Source organism: Catharus ustulatus, chromosome 14 (genome assembly GCF_009819885.2).
Source record: "Catharus ustulatus isolate bCatUst1 chromosome 14, bCatUst1.pri.v2, whole genome shotgun sequence".
Taxonomy (NCBI): Eukaryota; Metazoa; Chordata; class Aves; order Passeriformes; family Turdidae; genus Catharus; species Catharus ustulatus.
The window spans coordinates 9,590,194-9,614,679 of record NC_046234.1 but is presented as its reverse complement, the minus strand read 5'-3'; the positions used below and the strand labels follow the sequence as shown (position 1 = coordinate 9,614,679).

Genomic DNA, 24,486 nt, shown 5'->3' with positions numbered 1-24,486 from the left:
GCAAAATGGACCCACAGAAATTAATACCTCCACAAATGTCAGGATATTAGAATATATCAGCTACATTACTAAACCATACAGAGCATGATAATTTAGAACATTTCAGAAAATTAAATGCACACTGAAAGTTAAAGATTAAGTTTGTATTTCCATAATATTCTTTCTCACAATGCAGTAGCAGGAAAACTAAAATTATTAATGAATAGAATTTTAAAAGAAAACCTAAGCCAAAAGATTCACTATATTCCCAGAGTCTCAGTTTCATTAAGACACCACAGAACATATTTCCACACTTGAGCAAATGATTTCTATCCCCTTTAAAGGAAGTATTCTGAACATAAGTATCAGCAAGACTTAAACTGAGTATTTAACTCTACCCCTGACAACTATATATTAACTAGTATTAAACGCTGAGCTACATTTTTAATTTCTAGTACCCATTTCTATGATTTATTTAAATGGATACCTGCATAGACAACTTAAAAGAAACTTCTTAATGTACTAAATTTTGCAGGCTTCTCTCTTTATGGACATAATTTTAAAATCCAGTATTTCTTCAAGCAGACATTTTAGTAAGAAACACTTGTAATTCTTTTAAATTAAGAGCTAACTGCTGCACTATCCAGAAACACTTCAATTGCTGAAATATCAAGTAAGAAGTGTATTGCATAATTATACATAGTACTGGGAAAAGCAAATATACCTACCTGTTCAAATACACATTTTAAATATTTTATCTTATGCTTTATTTATTCTTAGTACAGTACTCAGAAGGAACATTCTTTCAGATAAATGAATCCTAAAGCCAGAAAATGAAGACAAACAACAAGTAGAAAGAACTGAACAAAACTTTTGGGGCAGATCCAACAGCTTTTTATCACTGAAAGAGTTCTGTGTTCTGATGTTGGTATCTACACACCTTAACATTTACAACCACCAAAGCTTCTTTTAATGCTATCAATTCCTGCTTAATGACTAAATTAAAAATTAATGGCTCTGCTCTAAATTTCTGAATAGTAGCCTACTTGCTATTAACCTTGTATTATATTCTCTACATAGGAACAAAATTTTCAGTAATGTATACCTAAAGAAATTTAAGCACTTGCCTGGGATAATCCACATTGACAACTACAAAGCACATTTTAAACCTATTGCTTCAATAATTAATTTCTCTGTGAATCATCAATTTTCCCCATGTTGTTAGAAATTATATACTGTATTAGAAAAGCTGCTCCCTTCTCCAAGTATACTATCAGATGTTTTCAGTTGTTAATATTATCCAACAACTCTAAAAAAAGTCATATTTTAAGAGACATTGTTTGGTAAAAACCTCAGTTTGCAATAAAAGTAACAAGGATATTTGTAAGTCTAGTCTACCTCTGCATTAATCCCTTTGGGTAACATGGGACTTCAGTTTGGCAGCTTTTCTAACCTGTTTGTTTCAGTTGTATTGTGGTTTTTCTGTACTAAGGCAAAAAGTTACTTAAAAAAATACGAAAATAAAACCCAAAGTTATTCTAACAGCATTTGTTTCCTAAACAAATTTTATGTGGTGGTGCCTAAAAAAAAGAACAGGATAGCTCATGTCATGCCCCAGTCCCTGTGAGTGGTACCTACCATCGCAGTTCTGGATTTGATAAACCAGTCGAACCTGAACTGAGGAGCGTTGCGCACGCACTGCCTCAGCTCCTCGTACACATTCTCCTTGTCAAAGCCCATTTTGTGCAACATACAGATCAAAAATCTGTCTTCTTCTTCTGTGTAATTTTTCCCTTTGTTTGTTCCATACTGAATACGCAGTTGATGAAAAGGTGCTTTGTACCTTGCAATCTGAATGCAAAACAAAGATACGGAATAATAAACGTACAATGCTACATCAAGGAATTACTACATGATACTGTAAATCACTGCTAGATGGTATACTACCTATGCTGCATAAAAAGACAGAACTCTCATCTCCAATTATTCCTTCTCTGAAGGAATTTTTGGAAGAAGTCAGCTGCAGAAAACAAAAAAACTTGAATAATTACTTTGGCATCAAGGGCTTTCTTGATACTGATCCTCCGCTGAATTCTTGCCTCTCCTCGTTCAATCTGAGCCATAATCCTCTCAATGTCCTGCAGTTCATTACAACGTTCCCAGAAAACAGCTAAAAACACAAAATTTAATATAATATTGTTTAATACAATCTTTTCATCTGCTCTTACAACTTTACTGTCAAGATACTCTGGTAAAAAAAAAAGGGATTTAGCTTGTGGTTCCATTAAATTTCCAACAGTGAGCTAATGCTCTCCAGCTTACTATGACAGCCAAAAAATAAGCTTGCACTGACTCTTTATTTGGTATCTTTAAAAGTTAACTGCAAGTAAAGGCTTAGTAAAAATTCTAAATTTACATGCAACATAATTAATTGCAAAATAAAATCAACACTTTGAAGGGAACTCTTGTGGAGCTCTTCCTTTTTAACCACAGCTAGAACATCGCAAATTTGATTTTATGAAGGTGTTTAGTAAAGTTACATTCAAGGGTGAAAGAGGAAGAAATCTCAAAAGCACTGTGTAAATACAAAAGACAAAGACACAGTGTTCTAGGTAAGATAGCAGAGATACAGCATAAAGAATCATTATAAGGTAATATATAGTTGGCACTATAAGGCAGATTCACAATTTCACATGTCCATGTTTTCAGTGAGAATTAACTATGTCAAATTCTAAATCTTGACTAAGGAGGGCTAAAGGCAGCTGGAAGTATTAGTAACATGCTGCAAAATCAACCTTTTTAATAGAATTAAGTCTGTTAAAAAAAAAGAAAATTGCATACTTTAACAACAAAAAAAATCTTAAATGCATCCAAATTCTCTACCTCGTAATTTTATAAGAACATGAAGCAAAAATCATGGCAATACTCTGGTACTAGAAAATGAGAACATTTCAAAATATCACAAACCTGAGTACTCAATGACCTCCTCAGGTGACTTTCCTTCCACCTCACGGGCAATATTGTCTATATCATCACGACCATATTTCTCATTGGCTTTAATAAATTGGTTAAAATCTCTTTTATTCCAGTTTGTAAAACCCTGTAAGTAGCATGAGATCAAAAAGGCATTATCAGGTCAGGAAGAATTTTCCAAAATTTTGATTTATGTATGTACCATTTGCCCCTCTGCAACACCTCACAATTACAGTGGCTAATGGTCTTTCAGGATTTCCATGAACTTGCATTATCCAGGGCTTATTACTGAATCATTAAAAGTCTAAAGAGTTATTTTTGGGCATGACTCCACGTGCATTAGTAAGAGCTTTTTATCCTTTCTTTTACAAGTTTTTGTGGTATTTCTCCAAAGAAACAAGCTCAGTGACAGTCGCACTTCTGCAGACACAAGCACCACACTTCAGAGGACTACAAGGTACAGCAATGCAAGTGTCATCACAAGTTCTTAGAGCAGTGCAAGGATCTAAAGCAAGAGCTCCTACTTCAGACATTTACAAACCTGGAACCAGACAAACAGCTGGATGAAAGCATAAGTATGTCAAGAAAAGATCTCTAGTCCAAAAAGATGCAATCAAATGGAAACTCCAAAGCACTGTCAAACAGAGAATTTGTTATGTACCAAAGAAATCAATCCAAAACTGAATAAGTGAGATGCAATGCACAAAAAAATCATCCAAGAAAGAGATGTTACAATTTAAAGAGAGGGAAAGCAGAAAATGCCAAGAACAAACAGATCACGAGTCTGCACAATAATCTGGATTGCATTGAGTTTCCTTCATCACAGAAATGTATTTACAAGGAACTCTGTCAGTTCTCCAGCTGAATAAGCTCACTCCTCAATGAGCATATTCAGAGTGAGACTAATATACACAACAATTGTGACCTTTTTGTCCCCAATTCCTTCACTGAAAACTTTCTCCTCAACAATCACCTTTTAATAAGCCCACTCAGCAGGATAATCAGCCAAAAGCTCAAGAAACTAGTAAGTGACAGAAATTCAGTCCCAGTATAGAAAGAATATACCTCACAACTCAACTGGGACAAAATTAATGAATGTGACATGCCTTAGACACCTGCATAGACACCATGTATGTTGACACAGGTTTGTCCTGATTCAAACCCTTTTTGATTTAAAAAAACCACACAAACTTTATGCATGTACAAGAAACCCACTCATTGGATTTCTGCAGTACTGCTGGGTAGTACATCTACTACACAAGCTGTTGCCTCAGATATTTCAAGGACTTTCAAGGAAACAGTAGATGACCAAGATGTAAACTTGTTCAAGGGCAGGAAAGGTCCCTCAAAGCAAAACCAATCAAAATCATGACATGTTCTGTGCTTTTTTCTTTCAATAACACCAGCATACCTTTCCTGTGTGTACTTACCATTATTTATATTCCATACTAGCAAAAACATACGATTAAATACTTCAGCTGATTTTATTTTACCTGTGTTAGAAGCTTTTCTTTCTCCTCACTTTCCTCAGTATTCAGAGGCATAGACTCATCTATCTTCTTCTGTTCCTCCTTTTGTACCTGAGCTGCATTTGGAAGGTCAGGATTCCTGGGGACCTAAAATCAGGGGTATCAAAAAGCAGTAGTGCAGCAATGCTATTTCAAAGACTGCATTTTAAAAGCACTAATCTGCACAAGTTACCAAATGTGTTCTACCTAGATTCAGACCTTATTGTTTAAATCCCTCCTCCCAAAAATAGGACTGGATTTAACTTTTAAGTTCATTATGCCCTGAACCCACCTCTCCTGCACACAATGACTTTGGGATATTGTGAGAAGCAGAGCTGTCACAGGTCACTGATTTCCTTGGTACTTCTCACGAGCAAAGAACCTGCTTTCCTACATCCATTGGTTAGAATGTTTTATAACTACAGTGAGACAATAAATTCTGCCAGGTTTACTGTAAAGCCACGCACACTGCCCAAGTAAGTACCAGACACACCACACCATGTGGACAAAAACAAGGAACATTTTATCTGTCCCTCTCCACACTGACCATTTTTAGTATTTGTGACCTTTAAATTGTACTCCAATTCCACTGCACACAATAGCAAACAAGTCAGAAACCAGTATCTAGTAAAAGTTTAGTAGACCTTACTTATTCCTGCAGCAAAAGGCAGTGGAAAATACAAACTGTTAAGCCAGTTTTAATATGTAAGAAATCTTCTTGACTTTACTGGTTTAAATAAAGACTGACACATAAAGCTTGGTCTCTGCCTATTGGTTACCTTCTGATATTGTTTGTGGCAGTTTTCAGTTTTAATAATAAACTCTCTTCAGATAGGAAGTTATACTTCCATTTCAAAGGTAAACAAATTTAATTATATTTATCACTTTCACCACCAGCAAACAGTCATATTAACCTTTTAAGATAACAACTATTCATGTCCAACCTTTCCAGGCTGACAGGTTTCCATAACAGCTCTGAAACACCTCTTTTGACATGCATATTGTCAACATTAGCAATTCTCTCATCCTTTTTTGTTGGAGTATTAATTAAATAAGTTCTTTTCCTAACTAATTATATACTTTTCTTAATTCTATCCTGACATCCCATTAAATTCCTTTGGCTGCAAATAAGATTCCAAAAAACCTTTTGTTTTTCCTTGAAAATATATTTTGCTGATATTAGTTCTCCTCTCTGGCAGCACCAATTTTCTATCTGTTGCTTTGTATGACAATTTTATGTCCTCCAACACATTTTATAGGTGAGGTATTTTTCTTGCTGCAACCTGCCATGAAACCCAAGGGTTTTTAAAGCAAGTTACAGACACGTCTGGCTGGAAGTAGAGAATCCATTTGGTTTACTCAGTCAATACTGATCCAAGTAAGGATAACCAACATTAAAACAGAATCTGTTCACTGCTTGTCCAGTAATGTCAGCAGGGAAAAGGGAGAAATTCAGTTAAGGCACATGAAGAAAAAATAAAAGGAAAAGAGAGAAGTCTGTTTTCTGGTTTCCTTTTTGTAGTAGTAATGCATTCAGACTTCTCCATGCCTTTAAACACCTTTTCAAATCCCACACAAATCCAAGGAAAATTGATGTCATTTTACTCACCTTCATATGAACACAAAGTCACTATTATTTTAAGTTATTTTCTAAATACGACATATGAAAGTTTTTATTAAAAAAGTCATACTCTTGAAGGTGACTTAATATTAACTGAATTTTCCTCACCTTAGGCCACATGTCACACATTTGGTTTTGAGTATATGAAGCATCAGAACTGTCTTTTTTCTACTCTATTTTATTGTTATGAATCCACCACAAAACACAAAGCTACACAGATACAGAATTTCTAGTGAAGGAAAGAATGACAGATTTTTTCTTCTCAGTGGAACAGAAACAGAAGAACAGAGGCTTTAAGCCATTTCTTTCACAAAAACTTAAAAAGTCAAGGTTGCAGGTTGCAACAAATTTACTAATAGGAATACAAATATATTACACTGACTTGAAAAGAAAAAAATGCATTACCTTATATCCTATAGTTTTACGGTAATACAGAATTTCTTTTTCCAGAAGTTCAAATAACCGTGGTGGGAAAAACTGAAAATCCTGAATATTTGGTTGTTTTGGAGGTCGTGGAGCCTTCAAAAATATACAGATAAATCAACATTATAGAAGCTTAACTTTTCTGCACGTAAACTACCATAATTCAGCAACAGTGGCAATCTTTGACTTTGTAAATATACAGGGGTAGAGCAGGAGATGTGGCATGGGAGTAGAGGAGCAAATCAACAACATAAAACCCTTCCATATTTGCCAACTTCTTACCTTTGGGACTTTTGGTTCACTGACACGTAGGGCTTCTCTGAAATAAGCATCCACTGCATAATTGGCTTTGCGTTCTCTTTTTGGAGGCTCAATCCATTCCATCATGCTCAGCTAAACACAGAACAGAATAAAAAGCTACTTAAAGCAACTGTTTGCTTCCCTAAAGTCACAAGAATAGTGGCTAATATGGCACTGCAAAACAGGAATGTATTTTTGCACAGCAAATCTAATGATTGTGCTTAATAATTTGGATACTACAATAGAGCTCAAAAATAAGCTAGAAATTACAGCTGATTATAACAAGTATTTAAGTGCTTAAAAGATAATACACAAGTAAGGCAATGCAGTGGCAAGAACAGATTCTTTTACAGTATTTTAAGTATTTTAGACACCTGAGTAGGGTTATGAAAAAAAACAGTGGGGCTGAAAGTAGTTTAACAAAAATTCAGAATATTAATGCTTGGGCAGAGCCAAGTGAATTTCTCAATAGGTCCTTACTTCTCTAGAACCTAGAAGCCCTCAATCATAACATTTATAGTCTGGCTTTTATGCTTGCACCTCTGAACTGAAGTCTTAAATGCTATGAAAAATTACCTTTTGTTTTTCTCTGTAATCTTCACCCTCAAAGTTGTATAAGCTCATCTCTGTGTCCATAGTGAAATTTCGTAGGGAGCTCTCTCCCATTTTCTGCAATCGTTCATTCATTTCAGCTGTCTAAAAAGAGAGGAAGATATTTTTAGGCTCACTCAAGCTATTTTATCTTTTCTGCAAAAACAGCTTTCATCACTACTACAACATTCTCAACATCTTTTTCCAATTTTAACTTTTACTTACATTTTCCTCTAAAGAGAGGTACCCATTTTCCTTTTCAATTTAGAGCAATTTGACTTCAAGACTCTCCATTAAAGTAAATTTATTATGCAGGGATGTAATCCTACAACTGTAGAATTTAACTTTAAAATTTAAATAAAATTTATGCCCATCTCCTTGGAGCTGAAATGGCAGTTCATTTTTTCATAGAGCTATTTATTACCTAATGAAGCTCCATAAAGACTTTGTGTCTATCAGAATTGTTGGCATTCAACTTACATTTTCTAAAACACCAAAAAATAAGCAGTGCTTAAGATATGATGCATGAACCTTGAAAATAATTACAATCACTAATTCCACTTCTTCAAAACTTTCATAATACTTAAAATCTGCACAAATAGTAGAGTACTAATAGATTTACACAATCAGATCTCATTCCATTTTGTGCATATGTATTTTGAATTCCATATTAAACAGTTCTCTTACCTTCTTTTCCCCTCTTTCTAAAATAGTAGTTATATCTTCCTCTGTCAGCTCACTGTCTTTGGAAGCAAACACGTGCGTGGCTCCATGCCGGATCATCTGCAGCATTTCATCTTTTGCCAGTTTGTTGGACTGTTGGTCTATAAGCCTTCCTACAATCACAAGGAATGTGGTGGAAGTTATAATATGGGAGTTCTAGTAGGCCAATTCAAGCAGTGGATTTTTTTTACTTCACTGACAGAACAAGAAAGGAAAAACAGAACAACTATACAAAAAAATACATTTCATTTGAGATGAGAATAAATGGAAGTCAGGAACTTTGGGGAAAATTAAAAAAACAACTTTGACTCAAGCCATAACAAAAAACATTTCACATTCAGATAATCTGAATTTTACGTTTAAGATCTAATTCTTACAAAGTTAGCTGAACTTTCAGGATCACAATCTTGTCTCAAGACGAAAAATTACAAAGTATTCTATAATAACCACTAGGAAGTGCTTGACATTTTCAACATTCACATCACTGGTTTTAGCCCAATTTTCTAATTATTTTTCTCAAAATTTGAATTTCTGTCCCAGAATTTCACTTACCCTATCTCTTCTCACGCTATCAAAATTTTGACCATCATCCCTTCAGCAGCCCACCCTTTAGTAAATACAACCAACCCTAAAACTTAGCCTGAGTACCTTAGTTTTGACAAACTATTCCTCTAAGTGCTTCTAAACAAAAATAGAGGTGTTTTATTGTTCAGTTAACTCTTATGTGGTAAGAAGCATATGTATATAATTATTTCAACTGCCATGGAACATACCTGATTTTCTTTTTTTCCTTTCTAACATATCACAAAACTAAGTAACATCTATTTAGCTGTAGTTTACTCATTTAGACTCACTGTAAGTCTATGTCTACATTAACCAGGAAAACAATTTTAAAATAATTCAGCTGAACAAGTGAATACCTTGAACATTAGGTTGATTTAGTACACTGCTATTATACACAAGGCCTGCTTTCTCTTAACACTGTACATTTGTACAGTTATTTAACCATACTTTAAGGGACTGAACAATTCTGTTGCAGACAAACATATATAGCAGTTGATACCTTGTTGTATAACTATAGAGTCCAGTCTCAGTTTTATTTCAGCTCTTTCTACAATCCTCTCTTCAACAGTATTATCAGTGATAAGTCGAAACACCCGTACTGGTTTCTTTTGACCAATACGATGCGCACGATCCTAACAAACATAAATCAATGAGTTTCAGCAACAAGAACTCACAAGCAATAGACAGTTAGCTTGCAGATATAGCAGCCTCAAACTAGCATTGTACTTCTTGGTCCCTTGCCTATTCAAGAGCACAGATCACTATAAAACCAGTATTCTAATATTTACTTATATCTAGCTGTTACACTTTTGAGTCACTCCATAGCAATAAATGCATCTCCCTCGCTGTAAATGAAGATAACTGAATGTCTGTCCAGACTGCAGCTGGGAAGTGGACATACAACAGTACATACATGCATACACTTGCATTACTTTCAAATGAATTCTCTCACTTGACACAGATATTGATATTCTGCATCCCTGGCTTAAGCACATTAATTCCATGTGCAGTTTCTGCAGCCACAGCTCCAATACTGTGTTTGTCCCAATCCAGCAAATGAGGTTTGTGACTGACACACTATATTCACTTGTAACAAAACTTGTGCTTATCCTCTCTGGAAAACATGTCGTTTTAAATTAAAAAAACAAAGTTTAACAGGTGTTCTTCAAGCTGTGGGTACCATAATTTTCTGACTGTCTTTAAACATGAGTTGTTAAATCTTTTACTCTCCTGCATAATATTAATTTCTTCCTGAAAACCCTACTCAAGTTCACAAATCACACTTACAGTCTCCAGGAAGTTGGTCAACTATTGGCAGTCAACATGCATATCTAAAGAATGAGCTAGTCATATTTAATATTTGATGTGTTGAAGTGCATTAAACCACTGAACAAATACCCATCCTCCTAATCATGCAAGAAGGATCACATGAGTTTTATTCCACATGAAACAAAATACAAATTTGTAATTAGTGTATTTTTTTTACATTCAGTACTCAGAAACAGAAGATTTTAGTAGGTTTAACCCAAAGGTAACTTCCCCCATCCCTGGCATCACCACCAAAGGCCTTTATGCTTATGTAGAAACAAAAGCAAAGGCATCAACTTCCCAAATGAGAGGAATATAAGGCTGCATGCTTTTAATTATCTATTATTTTGTAAACAGTCCTACATTGTTCATTTACTGTTCTCTTCTGAAAAGACAGAATTAAGAATATACTTCTATTAACAGTATTGATACAGCATTTTGATAGAAGTAATCTCTGATTATGAAAATAATTCAGACAAATCTTTACAGACAAAAATCTACAATTTCCTCCACAAATTCTGTTCACGCTCTTTTATTCAATTCCTTTGTTTCTTGGTATTGTCTTGTGTATATAAAAAATGAAGAAAAATAACAAAAATGCAAGTTCCAAAAACAATTATACAAAATAGAACACTGACAACTTAAACAAACAAATGTGTATTAGGGAGTTAACTCACCATGGCTTGCAGGTCTACTTGAGGGTTCCAATCTGAATCATAGAGAATAACCACATCAGCAGTTGCCAAATTAATTCCAAGACCTCCAGCTCTGGTACTCAGCATGAAAATGAATTTACTGCTGTTGGGAGCATTAAATGTGTCAATTGCTTCCTGAAAGGAAAAAAAAAAAAAAAAAAGGTGTCACTAAAGTATCAGATCATTCAAACAAGGTTCCAGTATGTTGGTGGGTTTCCAATTCAATTTCTTAACTTTTCTTTAAAATTTATACAATTTTCATATAAAAAATAATTTTATCAAAGTAAGAAACTTTATGTTTGGACAGGTGAGAAAATCTGTACCAACTCCACAATATACTGTAGTTTTAATTTAGCTGAGGATCAAATACAACATGCTGTGAACTTTGGTTAGGAAAAACACACCCTTAGCAGCCTATTAAAAACTGCTTTAAATAGTGATCTGGCTTCGTACATGTATGTAAATAATAACCCACTAACTTAAACCAAAGTCTTTTCTCATTTGCATACATCTTCCCCACCTCTCTTTCCTCATGTGGTGTCTGCCCATCAAGTCTGCAGTACTCATAACCACGCCACATGCAATAGTCTTCCAAAATATCCAGCAAGCGAGTCATCTGACTGAACAGCAGAACTCTGGAACCTGACAGAACACAAAAGGTTTTGACATTCATGCTATGTTTTCACATTGATTTTATCACAGAGCTACTACAGAAAATTTATGTTAAATACTCTTTACTATGTCTAACTTAAATAAGTCTGTCTTCTGAAGTTACTTTTCTGGTAGTGATTCAACCACTCAAGAACATTATTTAATAAATTATACAGGAGAAGCAGATAATCAAAGAAACAGAACACTTCAAGCCATTGCAAGGAAATCTGGTGCTGACTGACCTGCATAGATGAAGTAACACTAACACTAGAAATTTTCTTACAGGAAGGAGAAGGGAGGCTCTACCCTGCCTTTCCTTCTGCTTCTCCAAAGTTTTAGTTTTACTCATCATTCCCATAAGATTTCTTTCCCTTCAAGTGTTAAGATCTACAGAAGATTAATTTTCAAGAAGAATGTTACAGAAAGTGATGAATACATTTGCTGCAGGAAAGGTTAAACCTGTGCTATTTTGGAAAGCTACTTTAACTTACAAAGAGCATTCACATCACTGCTGTCCACAGTACTCACCCTGCTCTCTGAGTTTTGCCAGCAGTTTATCCAAAACTAGCATTTTACCACTGTTGGTGATGAGATGAGTATCAGTGGTGTAAGGAGGGCCTGGCTCAGCACCATCAAACAGGTAAGGATGGTTACAGCACTTCCGCAGCTGCATCAGAATATTCAGCAGACGCATCTTATCCATTTTGCCAGCTGAATTCAGGATATCAATATCTTTCATCAGGATCCTGGTATACCTGAGGTTTTAAGGGCAGTTTTGAACAACTTTCTGTTTTTTACTTGAATGAATGAAACCCTGCAATACCCCAATTCTTATTTCTGGATGTGGGAGTTGGCTTTGTTTATATAACAATGAGCTATATTATTATGAAACTTGGCAAAAACTGATTGATAATAAGGATTTATAAATCTGTACCTAAATATGAAAGGAAATCTCTCTGCAAGTGACAACCATCCTTCATTCACTGGATTACTTTACACTTCCATTTTGGTAGTACAAAGTGGATTAAAAATATCACTTATTTCACAGAAACTGCTACACCAACCTGGCACCTAGACTCATGCCTCTTCTGGGTATGTAGCTCCTCAAGGTTTTACTCTAATTTCAGGTAAGGTTTTTTGGTGCGTACATATTTGGATCAAAGGAGGAGGCATTTGTTCTTTCAAATAAATTTAAGGAACGAAAAAAGTTTGTGCTTTCTTCCTCCCAGCTCTTTTCATTACACTTCCTGAGCTCCCTGAAACTTGTGCATTTTTTACAAAAGCCCTAAGAGAGTTAGAATTAAGTTTCTATATCTGACTGTCTCAACATGAAACTGTAAGGTGAAAAAGTATCAGTGTGAAGAGATACAGTGTTTATCAAAAATGAATCTTACTTTGATGTAAATAACTCACCATTCTCTCTGCATTTTGCTGAGCCCAAGATAAATTTTTACTTCTTTCTTTGGAGGCAAACTCTTTTCTACTTCACCTTTTATGCGACGTAAGAGAAATGGCTTTAAAACCTACACAAATTAAGATGTTTTACACAGATAAATGTATAAAATTGTCTGCCACAAATAGAAAATTAACAGATTCAATTATCTGATATTTATTCAGAACTGATCTGTATCTATTGCTGTCATGGTGACTCCATGAGAATAATTCTGCTAAATTCTGCAAACTGAAGTTATCCAGCATTGACTAGACTCACACATAAATATGTGTATCCGTATGTAAGGATTGCCATAATCATCCCAGTTGTTATCTTAAGAAGGGACCAAACCCATAAGTTTATAAAATCTAATCCTCTTTAGCATAAGCCCTGTTTCATTTCCACCAGCAGGGACAAAATACCAACATTTCAAGTATAAGCCATGCATGTTATAGTTTCTCTGACCTCCTCTGCTACTGCAAAAAAATGCCTTATCTCATGCACAGTAAAACAAAGGTAAAGGTATGCCTGTATTCAGACTAGTATGATGTGTATCAGAGTACTATTCACAATAATAAATGGTTTCAAAAAGATGTCAAAATTCTTCATTTTTGTATTTTAGGTTCAGATTTTGTCTGCTTCAAACAGTAACACACAAAAAGTAGTACCTATGGTAGGAAGCTTAATTCATGAAAACTCTGCTAGGCACTCCTGTAACTAAACACCTTCAAGTTCATCTTTTCAGCTTAGGGATGAAGGCGAAAATAATGTGGTTTTCTTCTTTACAGCATGCATGCTAATGGTGACATGTGATTACAGTTTTCATTACTTACAGCATGAAGTCTTTCCACAAGTTTCTGATCACCGAGACAATTTTTAGTGTCAAACCATGAGTCAAAATCCTGTGGTGAGAAACAGCACAATTGGTATGAAGAGTTTATCTCCTGTACTTTTAACAGACACATATTGACTCTTTCATTCCAGCTGAGAGTGGCATAAATCTTGATACAAATTACTTCTGTGAAAGCAAAATCAGTCTGCAATTCTGTGCCATCTCCCCTGGTATGTTGTAACATTTGAGTCAACTGCATCACTCTGCAGACAAAATACTATTATACTCTGCTTAATATAAAACAACTTTCCATGCTCATCACTGCAGTGTCCAAGTGCTTCCCTTCAGTTCTTATGTGATGATAGGGCAAGAAGTTAAAAAAAAACACAGCCTGAATCCTTGAGGAAAATTAGATGGACAGTAGAGCAAAAGTAACATAAGCACATAATACAAGCACAAAGAAATGTTAACAGTAAAAGAGAAGAAAGATTACTCAAGTTCTAAATTTAAAAAAAAAAAAAAGGCTATTTGGATGCTCCATATTCTTCATACTTCATTACTTATTCAAATCTTGCATAATTCTTGAACTGTTTAAAGTATTACATTTGCTATTAATGGTCTGAGGCTTCATCCACACCAGCAGAATGCACAGTTCTAACTAGGTAGAGTAAAAGAAGTAGTCTACAGTGAGCCACAGAGCTTTTCCTGAACCTGATCATGCACAACGTCCATCTCCTGCTAGGCTGGTCATTCTTCTCCTCTACTGACAGCAGCCTGGGACCAAAATAACAACACTGTACTTCCAACCATCAACTTACATCTGCAGAATTGAAGACATCGGGTAAAAGGAAATTGAGTAATGCCCACAGCTCATGGAGATTATTCTGTAAAGGAGTTCCTGTAAGCAGCAATCGATTTGTTGTCTTGAACTCACGTACGATCTCTGACAGCTGCAAACACAACAGAGTTATCAATTCCATCTACCCTAAAGCACAGTGAATCAGTTTTTGAAACCTAAAACAATGTCAATTAAACTCACGAGACAGTGAGCTACCTATGAAATTCATAAGCACCCAATAGCTTATTGCTTCTATTTCAAAACCACCACATCTAAAACTTAAAATCTGCTCAAATCAGATGCATCTTTTTGTATTGAACTAACTTCAATGTATCAAACAATTTCGAATTTACCTTAGACTTCTCATTCTTTATTCTGTGGGCTTCATCGATTACCAGGTATCTCCAGTTAAATTTCTTGAAGACTGATTTCTCTTTGATTACCATTTCATATGATGTAACACAAACATCCCATTCACCAGGCATCATAACATCACGGATAAATGCAGCCTAAAGCAGAAGAAATGGATTAATAAATATTTATAAATATGGACAATTTTTATGGCAGGGAAAGCTATCTCCACCACCTTAACTGATGCACTAAACTAGTACACAAAAGACTGAAACATCTTCTCAGTAACTGAAAGTTACTGTAACAAAAGCTTCCAATACTTTGTACTTTCAGCACAGAGAAGACTGAAGTTAAGCAAAACACAAATTAGTTCCTACTCAAAATTAACTATTTGCTCTTCAGCATAATTTCTCTGTAATTCAAATAGAGTACATACAACCAAAAGGGGAAAAACTTTCTAAATTAACTGCTCCAAAGATACAATCCACAAAAGTGTATCAAAACAACTCACACAGCCTACTCCCAACTAACCTCTCTCTTCCCCAAATACCTCTCTTCTGTCCCATCTCTGTTTTGCAAGGCACATATCAAGGAATATAAATCATTTCACACAAAGAACATCAATCCATAGAAAAGCCATGCAGACAGGCCTCGCCTGGTTTACCTGAGACCATTTCCTCTTGTTCTACCACTTACAAAAACAAGTTCCCTCAGCTGCTCCTCCTAAGCTCTGTCCCCTTCTCTGAACACACTCCAGCACCCCAATGTCACCAGTGCCCAGTACAGGGGGACAGTCAAGGATGCTACTGGCCATCCTGGCCACACTGCCAGCTCCTATTCCATTTCTACCCTCAAGCAATAACAGGCAGCCATGCAATCCCTATGAGCAACCGCAGAATTCACAGAAACACCCAGCTCCTTCACCCCCTTCGGTTAGAAAAACATTCCATATCTATTTTAAGGCCTTCACAATGAAAGATGAAAAACTCTACAACAGAATCCTAGGTACAAGGCCAGGTAGGCTTATAAAATACAAGAGTGGGAAAAGTCACCTGAAAAAAGGTGAAGAGGTAAAAAATGTGAGTGCAATAAAGAAAACTGAGTACACACTGTCACATTACATATATGGAAGAGATTTTAAAAAATGAAAAATCAAAGAGAAAGACAACAGAAAAACAGATAACTCAAAGAGCTGTACTTTGATCCCAGTCTATTATTTTATCTACTGATTTTCAATTTTTCCTCATAGTCACAAGCACAACATTTTGCATTTTCATTAATACAGTTAAAGATCACTAAAATATACTGTAACTAAGGAAATAACTTAGGGAGAATTCCATGTACCCAACTGCTATTTTTTGCCAAATAATGCAAACATTTCAGAAATGCAGAACACTTACTCTGGCATCTTTGTCTCCAATAAGGCAAACAGCACGTAAAGATGGAACCCAGCGCTTAAATTCATTCATCCAGTTATGCAAAGTTGATTTTGGAACCAGTACCATGTGTGGCCCAGGAATGTTTCGGTAATGCTTCAGATAGCCTAATAAAGCTATTGTTTGCAGAGTCTTACCGAGCCCCTGCATTGACAAAGGGGGAAGGGGAGGAGAAAGTTGCTAAAGTGAAATACCATAAAGAAATATTTTCAAAGCCTTTTCTTATTATATAATTCTGCCATCTGTTTAAAGCAAACTACACAAAAAAAAATGTTTGCAATAGAATTTCTTTCATTACAATTTCAGATTTGAAAACCAGACTGCTGTAGAATGAAGCATACTACTGCACATACATGAAATACTGTAAGCACTTCAACATTGTATTTTGCTCAATAATTACCACCAAAAAAATGAAAATATTACTGCTTACCATTTCATCTGCCAGAATGCCATTAACTCCATTTTCATAGAGTGAGATCATCCAGTTCAAACCTCTAACCTGATAATCTCTTAGTGTTCCTCCTTTCACATCTGTAAATGTAAGATTCTTCTAAGTAGAAATTTTAATTGCAATCTGCTCAGATCTTAATTACATGACACCAATGAGAGAACTGTTAACCCATTCTTACATGAAGGAGACTCCTCAAACCGAATGCACACATTGGACGTTTTCCGACTCTCAGACAAGAGCTCTTCATCCTCCTCCTGCTCTGTGCGCCTGTGGCGGTACCTAAAGAAAGGACCCAACACTGCTGTGTGAACAAAATCACTCCAAAACACTGCTACAAACTCCAAAGACAAATCACAACAGAAGTAATCACTGACCCACAGTGGGGATGTTCTGGTGTCCTGACCAAACTCTCATCCTGTTAATACATTATTCCAGGTTTAAGTGCAAAGGCTGATATGAAGCCCTCTCTGTCACAGCCACAACTATAATCTGACAATACCATGAGTTCTCTGGGGCATTTTTTAATGAGCAACATATAAATGCAAGACACATCAGTGATGGTCTTAGACTAAATTATTTGGTAATTACAAAGTTCAGAAAAATCACATATTCAAATTTCTAAAAAGTTTAAATTTCTAAAATAGAATGACATTTTGAAAACATTAAAAAAATAGGGACTTTTTTATTATTTGTTTTTTATTTCAAGACCTCTCAGAAGCACCACAGGCAGGCTCTGCTGCAATACTAACACAGACAGACCAGTGGAGAGAGTCAGTTGGTGCTGAGGATCCAACATCCCCACTACACAAGACACTGCCTTGTCATAATCTGGTCTTGCCCCACCCTGGTCCCACTGACTGGTCCACTACCAGCTGGGTCACATCAGGTGGGCTTCTGGAGTGCCCCTTCAGCATCATGGAAAAGAAATTCCATTTGTGTGCTCCAAAGTCACCCCACAACACAGACCAAAGCCTTTCACATGGCAAGAATCAGGCAACTTGCTTTAAAAGTGCATTTCTGATCCAAGGTCACACTTACATTGATGGAGCAGATGCTTTCAAACCAACCAGCTTTTAAAGAAATTGATGCACCACCAATAGGAAATTATCTGGATTTACTGAAAGTACAATTTCTATGTGCAATCTCTAAACAGATTATGCTAAAAACCCTTGAGTTGTTTGAATGTGCAAGAAGATAGAAATAAAAATAAAACATACTCCCCAGCTGAAATCAAACTCTGTTTTTCATCCTTCTTCATCCGTGGCCGTCCCAGCTTGACTTTTAGCGGAGATGTTGGTGATTTTTGTGCTGCAGGTTGAATAAAATGTGCAAAAAGTTCTGTCTGCTTCAGGAGGAATTCAAACCTTTTTGCTCGATCTGCTTTCTAGTTTCCAAAGTGGAGAAGAGAATAAAATAAAAAAAGAAAAATAAGAAAAATAGATGACTCTTCCTTAAAAAAATGTAGTTTAGTTAAGAAACAGAATTCAGACACTCATGAGAACAACTTCTATGAGGAAAGACTGACAAGACCATCTGTTAGACAATTCAGAGGGCTACAATTGTGAAACAGAGCTGGAGCTGCTTCATGGCACACCAGCAGTGGTGAAGGGATGCTTTAATCTTCTGTAGACAAAAGATAAAGACAAAAGTAACATAATGACTTACAGTAAGGGATGAAATCATAACCTTGCTCGTTAGTGGCAGAACTTTTATCAGCTTCAAGGCTATCAGGATTTGATCAAAGGCAACAATACAGTAGCTCTGCTTTTAGAACTATTTCTGAAGCAATAGTTCTGTATTATTTCTGCTTTCATTCAAGTTTGTGAATTTTCCTGTCAGATTTAAAATTTCAAGCATTTCTGCTCTGCCATCTCAATGGGGCATATGCACTTCACTATGTCACACAGCAAAACAGAGTCTTCCTTATATTTAGAAAATATGTTACAACATTTTTAAGAAAAAATATTATAAAATCCAAATTCTGAGAGAATACAATTGTTATCAGTCTCTCTATGAGAAATCTAAGCATCATGTAACACTGTACCATATAAGGCAATTTCCATCTGATCTCATTTACATATCATGATATAAACGACAGAAGTGAAACTACAGTTCTGCACTGTAACCTTTCCAAGAAATACTCGACCCACAGAAAGCCTTTCTGCAGGTCACTTACACCAAGAAAGCCTCCCTCAACAGCACAGCCGCCGACCAAAGAGCAGGGCAGCAACAACGATCCTGACGTGCAATGCACGATCTCGCCACACGAGGGCACTGCGTTTCTTTAACAGCATCCCACAAAGGAACATCTTTACTAAGATCTCCCGGGGGAAAAAAAACTATCACTTTTTCCACTCCCTTGCATTATTATTGGACCATTTCTGTAAACAACTTGAAAACCAAATAAAATGTAAATATCAAGTAAAACCTTTATGAAACGGAAATTCTAGAAAGGGGAAGTAGAGACATTGATGTTTCTGATCATCGGTATAAAACCCGTTCAGAGGATTCATAGTCAACAAAACACACCATTGATTTTGGCAAAATAATCATTCTTGGAAAGCACCTATATTGAATGACACAATACAATTTTCTACCTGCAATATTATTGGCTTAGTACAAGCAGTATGTTTTGATAAAACCATAAAGGTCTAGCTCACAACTGCACAATTGATAAAAGGTAGATTTTTTGATATCTAATCCCTTTGTCTCTTAGGACAACTGAACTAACACTGTAATTTAGGAAAGCTGTAAAGTCATGCACTACTGTAAAACAAGTTTAGCCTTTTACTCAATTCATTCTTGAAGGACAGATTCACTGTGGCTCTTCTCTTTAGCTAAAAATCAGATATTCATACACATAGGTATCAATTTTTCTATGTCTAACAGTTATATTCTTCCCTGACTTCTGTGATATCCAGTCCTTTCAGACTCTATTGCAATTATCAGGCATACAGTTAACTTTAAAGCTTTTAAAAACAATACAGGATAGAGGTACCACTTTAAACCAAGAACTTCCTACAAATGTCATTCAAGGAGTCTTGTAATGTCCTCTTGGTTTTTGCCTTTTCGTAACACAGAAGTTACATCTCCTCTCCAGCACTACAAGCTCCCAACACTGGGGTCATGATCCTCTTTTGCATTGTTATGGCACACACATTATAGAGCATTTAAATATTTTTTAAAATATGTTTTTATATCAGAGAAACTGGCAGCTTCAGTATTCCAGTTAAGTAAGAAGTTGCTTAAGGGTGCCTCTGACATGACTCAAGGAGTCATCAAATAAACTGGCAGAGACAGACTCAAAACAAAATGGGGAGAGTTCTAAATATAAAATGTCATTGAATAGTAACTCCTCACCCCAGATGGGCGGGGATAACAAAAAAAGAAACCACAAACCCAAAAATCCACTGACAACTACTGAGCATAAAAAACACAGGCCACAACTCCAAAAATCATGCAGATGAAAATACTTGGATGGGATAGTGTCACGACCTGACCTGTTAGTCACTGTGAGAAACACAACATGGGCCTAGACATCCAAATGAATCTGGATTTGTTTTTCTTTTCTGACACATCCAGGCTGCACTAACTCCTTGTAACTGTGCTGATCCTGTTCCAACAACCAAGTGTCATAAAAAGCTGCAGTATGCTTTGTCATGAAAGCACTTACCATCTTCTCTTCATATTCTGGGTCAACTTCTTTGTCAGGTCTAGCTGCCTTTGGAGGAAGTTTGAGTTGAAATGGGGGATCATTTTTCTGGAATTCAAAAGTTAAACATTTTATAAATACCAGTTTATTTACTTTTTTAGCAAAATGTATCAAACCGAACAAACCTACAAACAGCAAGACAAGCATGCTACTTTTCAAAAATAATTATTTGAAAATGAAATGAGTGCATTAATCATAGCATTTCACCCAAAGCAAAACCTCATGTCCACATGAAACTAAAGATCCTCATATTTATCTCCACAAGTAGGATCCAAATTGAAAGAAATAACTGAAAGAGCACAAAGTTTAATCTTTCACAGAGATCTCACTGTAAGTGCAAAATTAAGTTTAATATCTTGAAAAAATATTTTTAAAATTTTAAATTTTTTGGTTTCTAAATGTCAAATTCCTAACTGTAAGCTCCTGGCACTTGCATTTTGGTTGGGTTTTGTGTGTTTCTGCTTCTAGAAGAATAGTCACAAGTCAATTGGAAACACAGTTTAACTACACTTAACCATTAACCTAGGAAGACACACAACGAACCAATTCAATCCATGCCTCAACAACTCCATGGTAACTCTCAGACAGCTGAAGAACCACCTCATTTACTATATATGAAAGAAATCTAAGGAATTGTAACTAAAATGGCTGACTTTTGTAGTTTATGAGATTGATATCTGCCTTCAGTTGTGAAGCTCAAAGCACAATTATATTGTTATTTTTCCCTCCCTAATTTAGGAGAATTTTCCTAATTGGTCTTTGAAATATACCAATAAAAATAAATCTATTTTGAAATGCATTATATTATAAAAATGCTTTTAAGAGCTCTGAATAAACTGAAAGTAGCTGCCAGAGTGCATGTCTGCATAAAATGTAACAGTGCAAAGCATTAATCTTCTGTAAGTGCTTTTAGTATCAGACTACTATTAAATACATTAAATTAAAATAATAATTACACTAAACTATTCAGGGTCCAATGGCAAAACCAGGTCCAAATGGTACCAAATATGAAATAATCTGTCAAGCAACACTACATTTAAATTTCAGAACTGTTACTGATAAATACAGATGAAATGCCAGCTTCTTCTTTAAGCACAGTCATAAAAATGGGAGGAATATTTTCTGAAGTCAGAGATTACTGTTTCAAGTTTGGCCCAAAGCCATAATTCTCTGCAGAGGTAAACAGTACTAAGCGTATAATGAAACTGCTTGACAGCTTAACAATTTTACAAATGCTCCAGCTCACCTTTGCAAGGCCAAATGTTGCAAATAGGTAGCATTAGAAATATTCTGTTCACTTAAATGTTTTTCAATCATACAGGAAAATCAGCTCATCTCAGAAAGCAAAGTTACTGCAACATGCCAAAGAGCAGGTAATACAGATGTGTATAAAAAGAGACTGACATTGCCAATATCAGGTCCATTCCTTCAACTGAAGTGTCAAATTATTCCTTAAATGAAAACAGATTGACAGTAGGCCATTTCAGGCATCTTCCTCACTTGCCCAAGAAATAAATTAGATAGATAAATGTGTTACTGGGAAAAAGCTGTCTATCTCAGGTAAGTATGATGTTTCTTCAAGCAGAGCAACTCAACATTATGAGAATCCCTTAAAACTGAAAGTTTTCCAAGTAAATTGCAATGCAATATCATCTTTCTAAACCCCAAGGTAAAGAGCTGCAATGCTAGTTCTGCTGTCACTCAGATTTTCCCAGAAGGATAAAACTTATGGTGGCATACAAACCAAATTTATTCTGAAATAAGTATTTCCGAATAAGACACTCTGAGTTACAAGAGTAAATGAGTTGACATATTATTGCAGCCACAGCACAATAAAATGACATTTTACACCTTACCCTTCAAAACACACTGTTCCTACCCCTCCCCCCCTTCTTATTGCAATGTTTCTGTTGAATATTCATGGCTTAATAGTATCAGAAATAACAAACAGGAGATTATCAAAAGCCAGTGAATGAGATAAGATATGCATCCCTGTGCCCCTCCTCTTCCTCACAACTCCCAACGGGGAGAATATGCTGCAGGTTTGCCAAAGTACTGCTCTGTCCTAGTGGAGCCAGGCAGGCAGAGACAGGCATCATACCCAGAGCTGCTTCTGCATAATGCTCTGACAATTACTACATTTTGATATAAGAATGCTTCCCCCTAACAACTGGACCATGCAGCTTCATACAACACAAAAACATAAAATACTTCAGCAAGTCTGAGAGTTTTTCCCTAGAAACTTTACACAATGCATCTTCATCGCTTAGAGGGCTGACTTGTCAGGTAATCAGGACAGCAGAAGTCTCAACGTAATTCACCACCACAAAAGCACTTTCATTTTTAACTCGGTAAACTCACCAGCAACAATTTGTCTCTACTCTAGAAACTATTTCCATTATAAATTAAACAATCACCTGAAAAATGGTGTCATTTAAACATCTTACAACATCCAGGCAGCACTTTCAAAAGATCCTGAGTATTCAAAGGACACAAAATAATATTCCCCTTAAAATCTCTAATAACTACCCTAAACAGATTCAGGCTGACAGATTTCTGTGCAGACAGTTCAACAGTCCCAAAGCGAGGAGGCCCCATGAAGACCTAAATAAACAACTGGGAACAAGAACTGCTGCTGCTTTAGTTGACTTTAGTCTACCAACTTGTGCTACTGAAAACTCTGAACAGATGCACTAAGAATAATTAGGATTCCTTCTGTGTTTAACTCACATATTTCCACAAGGTGGAAACACTTTTCCAAATAGTCACTAACACAGTTTTGGTAGTAAAACAAAGACTATTTATAAAGTAAAACACTGAGAGGGGAGCAGAGCACAAGGTTGCATGACTGCCACTATTATGCAGATGCTGTAACTGTACAGTCGACATGCACAAAATTTTGCAGTGAGCTGTATCCAACAGAGAAATAGCCTTTAAACATTTTCCTTTGAGCAACCAAGTAAAGTTGAGGATTACACTGCACTGTGTCCCATAAGTGTACACATAATAAAGCTTCAAGCATTCTTTATAAGCAAAATGGACTGTCAGTAACTGGGATAAAAAATCTGAATGCACTGTTATCAGCAGTTCTGCAATCTTCTCCAGTATCATAAACATATGATGCACGGTTCTCATTCTTACTAAGTTTTTTCCAAGATTAATTCTTCGGGTTAAATCTTGTTCTGTTTCCAAGGCTACCTGAATACGTCACTTTCTACATGCCTTCTGTCCTCCTCCCAAAAAGCAGGAGAGGCGGCTGGCAGCCGTACGTGTTCTCTCGGGGGTGCATTGTGCATCACCGCACAATCCGAGCCGGGCAGGGGCAGGCCCTGACCCCTGTCAGTGCAGAACTCTCCAGGCCGCCCCCGCGACACCCCGAGCCCCCGGAGCTCCCGACTCCGGGACACCTTTCCCCGGGGCACGGGGAAGGAAAGAACAGGGCGGGGAGCTGCAGGAGACGGGCCCTGCAGGAGCTGGGGCTGGCAGGGTCCGCACGGCTCCACGGCCCCAGCTGGGCCGGGCCGGGGGCATCGCAGGGCCGCGCGGACGGCGGCCGCTGCCTGGGCGATGCCGAAGGGCAGGCTCGGGGCCGGGGTGGGCCCGGGGGAGGCCGGCCCGCAGGGCCCTCGGGGCGGCGGAGGAGCCCGGACGGCCTCAGGGCCGAGGCGGCTAGGGCCGAGCAGCGGCTGCAGGAGGGGGCGACTGGGTCAGATGGCACCACCCGCTGGGGCCCCCCGGAGCGGAGCGGTACCTCCTCAGCGCCGGGCTTCTGCGCAGCGGCCGTGGCGGAGGATGTGGAGGCGCAGGGCTCCTCGGCGGGGCCGGGGCCCGGGTCCATGTTGAGCTCGGCGGGTGCCGGAGTCACGGGGGGCGGGGGCGGTCCCACCGCCCCTCGCGCCGGGCGGCCCCGCCCCTCGGCCCGGCCCGCGCCGCGCGGATCTCGCGATACCTCCGCGGGCCGGGCTCGCGCCGCCTGAGGCGGGCGGGGAGGGCTGGGCGAGCGGGCCCCGGCTCGGTCCGGCACAGTGGGGCCGGGTGGCTCTGCCGCTCCCCTCCTCCCGAGTGACACCACAGGTCTCAAGACAGAGAGGGGCCAGG

The 24,486-nt window shown here is 37.3% G+C and overlaps 1 protein-coding gene across 1 annotated transcript in view; it reads right to left on the bottom strand.

Moving 5' to 3' along the window:
- The window catches only part of LOC117002771 (probable global transcription activator SNF2L1), a 32,290-nt gene extending 8,006 nt beyond the window's left edge, over positions 1–24,284 (bottom strand). Inside the window, exons 1-22 of the mRNA XM_033072175.2 lie at positions 24,140–24,284; positions 20,350–20,436; positions 17,894–18,060; positions 16,855–16,955; positions 16,656–16,756; positions 16,190–16,369; positions 14,792–14,947; positions 14,419–14,550; positions 13,602–13,670; positions 12,750–12,859; positions 11,865–12,091; positions 11,206–11,327; positions 10,668–10,820; positions 9,182–9,314; positions 8,083–8,231; positions 7,381–7,500; positions 6,787–6,897; positions 6,487–6,600; positions 4,446–4,568; positions 2,947–3,079; positions 2,031–2,149; positions 1,618–1,830 (exon numbers count right to left, since the gene is read on the bottom strand). Coding sequence (XP_032928066.1) covers positions 1,618–1,830; positions 2,031–2,149; positions 2,947–3,079; positions 4,446–4,568; positions 6,487–6,600; positions 6,787–6,897; positions 7,381–7,500; positions 8,083–8,231; positions 9,182–9,314; positions 10,668–10,820; positions 11,206–11,327; positions 11,865–12,091; positions 12,750–12,859; positions 13,602–13,670; positions 14,419–14,550; positions 14,792–14,947; positions 16,190–16,369; positions 16,656–16,756; positions 16,855–16,955; positions 17,894–18,060; positions 20,350–20,436; positions 24,140–24,226 — 2,907 coding nt within the window. The 5' untranslated portion in view covers positions 24,227–24,284. The remainder of the gene's footprint in view (positions 1–1,617; positions 1,831–2,030; positions 2,150–2,946; positions 3,080–4,445; positions 4,569–6,486; positions 6,601–6,786; positions 6,898–7,380; positions 7,501–8,082; positions 8,232–9,181; positions 9,315–10,667; positions 10,821–11,205; positions 11,328–11,864; positions 12,092–12,749; positions 12,860–13,601; positions 13,671–14,418; positions 14,551–14,791; positions 14,948–16,189; positions 16,370–16,655; positions 16,757–16,854; positions 16,956–17,893; positions 18,061–20,349; positions 20,437–24,139) is intronic.
- Positions 24,285–24,486: the final 202 nt, after the last annotated feature.